The 6448-nt window shown below is 37.5% G+C and overlaps 1 protein-coding gene and 2 non-coding genes across 3 annotated transcripts in view; 1 reads left to right on the plus strand and 2 right to left on the minus strand.

Moving 5' to 3' along the window:
• Positions 1-1078, plus strand: part of LOC133549069 (otoferlin-like) — a 181684-nt gene extending 180606 nt beyond the window's left edge. Inside the window, exon 43 of the mRNA XM_061894164.1 lies at positions 751-1078. Within this exon, the coding sequence (XP_061750148.1) occupies positions 751-931 (181 nt within the window). The 3' untranslated portion in view covers positions 932-1078. The remainder of the gene's footprint in view (positions 1-750) is intronic.
• Positions 1079-6047: 4969 nt separating this feature from the next.
• On the minus strand, positions 6048-6120 carry trnaa-agc (transfer RNA alanine (anticodon AGC)). Its single transcript has one exon. It is a non-coding gene; the product is annotated as a tRNA-Ala (tRNA).
• Positions 6121-6310: 190 nt separating this feature from the next.
• Positions 6311-6383, minus strand: trnaa-agc (transfer RNA alanine (anticodon AGC)). The gene has a single exon. It is a non-coding gene; the product is annotated as a tRNA-Ala (tRNA).
• Between the last annotated feature and the right edge of the window lie 65 nt (positions 6384-6448).

Genomic DNA, 6448 nt, shown 5'->3' on the forward strand with positions numbered 1-6448 from the left:
AAATTGGACCAAGCTATATTTCTAACAAAGACAAATCATTATTTCTTCTAGATTTTCCAGAACTAAAATTTTAAAAGAACTTCAACATCCTTTGAAATAAGATTTAAATTTGATTCCAAATTTTTTCTAAATTTGCCAGAATAATTTTTGGGGAATTTCAATCATAATAAGTTTGAAGAAATATTTCGCAAATATTTTTCGTTGGAAAAACAGAAGCTAAAATGAAGAATTAAATTAAAATGTATTTATTTTTCTTTAAAATAAAACAAAAAATACTTAAACAATGATTTAAATTGTCAGGAAAGAAGAGGAAGGAATTTAAAAAGTAAAAAGGTATATGTGTTTAAAAATCCTAAAATCATTTTTAAGGTTGTATTTTTTCCCTAAAATTGTCTTTCTGAAAGTTATAAGAAGCAAAGTAAAAAAATAAATGAATTTATTCAAACAAGTGAAAACCAAGTCTATCAAATATTTTCTTGGATTTTCAAATTCTATTTGAGTTTTGTCTCTCTTAGAATTAAAAATGTCGAGCGAAACGAGACCATTTTGCTAGTAAATAAATGAAATTTAAAAAATTGATGCAGCTCACTGGTAAGTGCTGCTATTTGAGCTATTTTAAGAACAGGCCAGCGGGCCACTCATCTGGTCCTTACGGGCTTTCCTACATCCGGTAAAAAACAAAAGTGTTGACGTAGGATTTCAGGCTTTTATTTTGGCGAGCTTTGACGACGTCGAACCCCTTTCCCACAGCCGCCCGGACATCGCCCTGCTGTGGTTCCTCATCCCGCTGAAGGCGGCCAAGCACCTGGTGTGCGACCAGTACAGGTGGCTGACCATCAAGATCGTCAGCGCGCTGCTGGTGCTGGCCATATTTGCCCTCTTCCTCTACAACATGCCGGGCTACATGGTGAAGAAGATGCTGGGAGCCTGAACTTTTCAGAACGGACGACATCTTCGCTGACTCGGCGTGATCGGCGCACGCTTTTTTTTGGGGTGATTTTACTGCACGACCGTTTGACCTTTTTATGGCTTTATTGGCAAGGGTATGTATGATGTTTGACTTTTAGGAATAAATCCACTTCGGAATCCAGGGTGTGTTCTTGGTTTCTTATGGCGGTTTATTGGAGGATGTTTATTAACTTCCTCCCAGCGGGGGAACTGTGCCGTTAGAAGTGCATGTCTGATGCAAGGGCTGTTCAACACCTTTCTTATGCCACGACTCTGAGCGTTGTCAGCAGATTTAATGACATTCAAAAGGGTGAAACTAAAAAGACAAACAATATAGTCAACATGTACATATATTATGCAAATGTATTCATAATCAAAAAACATTACACACTCTTTTTACCATATTTGAGTTAGTGTCTAGAACAGGGGTGCCCACACTTTTTCTGCAGGCGAGCTACTTTTCAATTGACCAACTCGAGGGGATCTACCTAATTTATATATATCATTTATATTTATTTATTTATGAAAGAGACATTTTTGTAAACAAGTTAAATGTGTTTAATGATAATACAAGCATGTGTAACACATATAGATGTCTTTCTTTCACAAAGACAAGAATATAAGTTGGTGTATTACCTGATTCTGATGACTTGCATTGATGGGAATCAGACAGTAATGATGATAACGCCCACATTTTCAAATGGAGGAGAAAAAAAGTGGTCCTTTCTGTACAATACCACATGAAAGTGGTTGGTTTTTGGCATCTAATTCATCCAGCTTCCATACACTTTACAAGAAAAACATCGGCGGCAAATTCCGTAGCTTGCTTGATTGACATTCACGGCACCCGAGGGTCTTGTGAGATGACGCTGGCTGCTGCCAGTTCATTATTGTGAAAAAATGACAGAGAGGAAGGCGAGAAACACTTTTTATTTCAACAGACTTTCGCGCCGTCCCTTCCGTCAAAACTCTAAAGGCCGACTGCACATTTCCTATCTTCACAATAAAAGCCCTGCTTCATGCTGCATGCGCTAACAAAATAAGAGTCTCGGAAAGCTGGCGTGCACAAGTGATGAGCACGCCAGCTTTATGAGGGATCGCTTGTGCACGCCAGTTTTCCGAGACTCTGTATTTAGTTAGCGCAGGCAGCATGAAGCAGGGCTTTTATTGTGAAGATAGGAAATGTGCAGTCGGCCTTTAAAGTTTTGACAGAAGGTACGGCGCGAGAGTCTGTTGAAATAAAAAGTGTTTCTCGCCTTCCTCTCGGTCATATTTTAATAATAATGATCTTGCAGCAGCCAGCGTCATCTCACAAGACCCTCCGGTACCGTGAATGTCATTTAAGTGACATCTTGGTGAAGATTGATGATCACTCATTTTTAGGTCTATTTTTTTTAAAAGCCTGGCTGGAGCTCGACTGACACACCCCCCGCGGTCGACTGGTAGCTCGCGATCGACGTAATGGGCACCCCTGGTCTAGAAGTTTGGGGAAATACATATAGGACGAACATCCAACCACTATTCATAATGCAAAAAAGGGCCATCAGACTGATACATAACACAGGACCCCGAGAACACACTAATGGATTATTTAGAAAAACATTTGATTTAAAACTACCAGATCTCATCCAACTCAAGACTGCCCAAATGATTTATAAAGCAAGTAAAGATTCACTTCCAACAGGGTTACATAGAAGATTTTTACAGAGAGAAGGGAATTATAATTTAAGAGGAGAACTACTTTTTAAGATCCAATATTGTAGAACAACACAGAAACGAATGAGTATAACAATAGCAGGGGTTAAAATATGGAACTGTTTAAAGGATGAAATAAAACACAGCACCAACATAAACCAGTTTAAAAAGCTTTTTAAATCATTTATCATTAGTAGATATAAGAGGAGCAAACATTGTTTTAGAACAGGGGTGCCCATTACGTCGATCGCGAGCTACCAGTCGACCGCGGGGGGTGTGTCAGTCGATCTCCAGCCAAGCTTTTAAAAAAAATAGACCTAAAAATGAGTGATCATCAATCTTCACCAAGACGTCACTTAAATGACATTCACGGTACCGGAGGGTCTTGTGAGATGACGCTGGCTGCTGCAAGATCATTATTATGAAAATATGACCGAGAGGAAGGCGAGAAACACTTTTTATTTCAACAGAATCTCGCGCCGTACCTTCCGTCAAAACTCTAAAGGCCGACTGCACATTTCCTATCTTCACAATAAAAGCCCTGCTTCATGCTGCCTGCGCTAACTAAATACAGAGTCTCGGAAAACTGGCGTCCACAAGCGATCCCTCAGAAAGCTGGCGTGCACATCACTTGTGCACGCCAGCTTTCCGAGACTCTTATTTTGTTAGCGCAGGCAGCATGAAGCAGGGCTTTTATTGTGAAGATAGGAAATGTGCAGTCGGCCTTTAGAGTTTTGACGGAAGGGACGGCGCGAAAGTCTGTTGAAATAAAAAGTGTTTCTCGCCTTCCTCTCTGTCATTTTTTCATAGTAATGAACTGGCAGCAGCCAGCGTCATCTCACAAGACCCTCGGGTGCCGTGAATGTCAATCAAGCAAGCTACGGAATTTGCCGCCAATGTTTTTCTTGTAAAGTGTATGGAAGCTGGATGAATTAGATGCCAAAAACCAACCACTTTCATGTGGTATTGTACAGAAAGGACAACTTTTTTTTCTCCTCCATTTGAAAATGTGGGCGTTATCATCATTACTGTCTGATTCCAATCAATGCAAGTCATCAGAATCAGGTAACACACCAACTTATATTCTTGTCTTTGTGAAAGAAAGACATCTATATGTGTTACACATGCTTGTATTATCATTAAACACATTTAACTTGTTTACAAAAATGTCTCTTTCATAAAGAAATAAATATAAATGAGGTAGATCCCCTCGAGTTGGTCAATTGAAAAGTAGCTCGCCTGCAGAAAAAGTGTGGGCACCCCTGTTTTGGAAGGACAATAATATATGATATGTATATAAATACAGTTTATGGTTTCATGATTATACATATAGGTTATATTGGAATGTATATATTACCACTTTATATGGAGTTTGGATGGGTTGTGTATATATATATATATATATATATATATATATATATAGGTGTACGGGTGTATATGTTTGATTTGGATGTTGGACTGTGTGTATGAGACGTGTGCTACATATGTGTTGCTTATATATTGTTTGAAAAGAAAAGTAATGTAAGTGAGGCATGTTTTAGATTTTGTATATTTTGAGCCTTGTTCTTGTTGTGATGGGGTAGGTTTATATAAGCGTTGCTTCAACCTACACCCTTTCGGCTCAATCATTGCTCAAATATAAAGGCTGTAATGCTATTTTACGAGGCATGAGAAGGTAAACAATGGTAAATTTGCACGACGACGCCATTTTAGATGACATCGCAAATTAATGCTAATGAGCCCAACAAAGATCTCATACATCACAAATCATAAATTTAGCTCCAAATATTTTAGACAAATAACAAGTTTCAAAGTTCAGTTTATGATACATACCGGCGATGCAACCTTAAACAAAAGATATATGCAGTATTTCTTCGAAAAATAACCGCCATAAAGTACGTGCTAGCACCGTAGATTTCTCTGTTTTATGCAACTTCCGGTCTATAAAGTTTGATTCAAACTACACTTCTCAATGATGTAGTAACTGCCATGACCACAAGATGGCGACAAATACACATGTAATAATGTTATATGTAAAAAACACAACACACTTCAAAAAACAAGAGTTTACAACTTTTAGTTGTAACAGAACAGGAACAATACAAAAGAGCAACAGTCACGCTATTTTTTTAAAAATTTATTTATAGTTGTGATCAAAGTTATTCAACCCCCACACGCAAGTTGGACGTTTATTCCGTATTTTCTTTACAGTCATATCAACTAAAGATGCGTCAAATAGACAAATGCAACTTCAATTGTAACACTGTATTTTACAAAATACCAAAAAAGGACATTTTTCTTAATATCTCATTGACAAAATGATTCAACCCCCTGAAGATCATAACTCTTAAGAACAGAATTTGAATAAGGTCTTTTCAATCAGGTGTTGAAAACACCTGTAGATGTGATTAGAACCATAACCAGCAACAATTAAACTGATTGAAAAAGACTGTGACGCTCAGCTTCTTGTAGATGGTCAATGGTGTGTTTGCAACATGGTGAAGTCCAGGGAGTGGTCAAAGAAGTCAAGAGAGGAGGTTAATTCCTCTTCATAAGAAAGGATATGGATATAAGAAAATAGCAAAGACGTTACACATTCCAAGAGACACAGTTGGGAGCATAATTCGCAAGTTTAAAGCCAAGTGGAAACACTACCTGGGTGTGGTAGAAAGAGGATGCTGTGTGTGTACAGTGGTGAAAAACCCCCGGGTAACAGCTGAGGAACTACAACAGGACATTGCAGAGAGGGGAACGCAGGTTTCGTCCCAGACAATAAGGCGCGCACTACATGCCAGAACTCCCAGGCGCACCCCACTTCTGACTACCAGGCACAAGTAAAATAGACTCCAGTATGCCAAAAAATTAATCTGGAGGAACCCCAAAGAATTTATGGAACATCATTAGAATTTTTTCGGATTAAGATTAACTTTAGAATGCTGATGACATGTTTTAAATAGGTTAAAATCCAATCTGCATTTTGTTAGAATATATAACGAATTGGACCAAGCTATATTTCTAACAAAGACCAATCATTATTAATACTAGATTTTCCAGATCAAAAATTTTAAAATAAATTCAAAATATTTCAATTTGATTCCAAATTTTTTCTAGATTTGCCAGAATAATTTTGGGGAATTTAATCATAATAAGTTTGAAGAAATATTTCACAAATATTTTTCGTGAAAAAAAACAGAAGCTAAAATGAAGAATTAAATTAAAATGTACTTATTTTTCTTTACAATGAAAAAAATTAATTTACTTAAACATTGATTTAAATTGTCAGGAAAGAAGAGGAAGGAATTTACAAAGTAAAAAGGTATATATGTTTAAAAATCATAAAAACATTTTAAGGTTGTGTTTCTTTCCCTAAAATTGTCTTTCTGAAAGTTATATGAAGAAAAAGATGGAGGATGCGGGCATCGATCCCGCTACCTCTCGCATGCTAAGCGAGCGCTCTACCATTTGAGCTAATCCCCCGATAACGCATTGTGAAAGCAGTGCGAAATTTGACTCTATCAATAGCTCTGTTGACTGCTACTTGACGGGTTGGCCACTTTTACTGAGATTGTTTTTAGGAAATAGGAAGCGTTTTGTATGGAAATATGAATAACTTTCTCCAAGAAATACAATTCCTTACATTTGCTAGATGGACAGAAAATAAAAGCATTGGAGGATGCGGGCATCGATCCCGCTACCTCTCGCATGCTAAGCGAGCGCTCTACCATTTGAGCTAATCCCCCGTGAAAACGATACATAAACATATTAGTATATATGACATACATTCATACATCTCGACAGTTATACA

Source organism: Nerophis ophidion, linkage group LG03, assembly GCF_033978795.1.
Source record: "Nerophis ophidion isolate RoL-2023_Sa linkage group LG03, RoL_Noph_v1.0, whole genome shotgun sequence".
Taxonomy (NCBI): domain Eukaryota; kingdom Metazoa; phylum Chordata; class Actinopteri; order Syngnathiformes; family Syngnathidae; genus Nerophis; species Nerophis ophidion.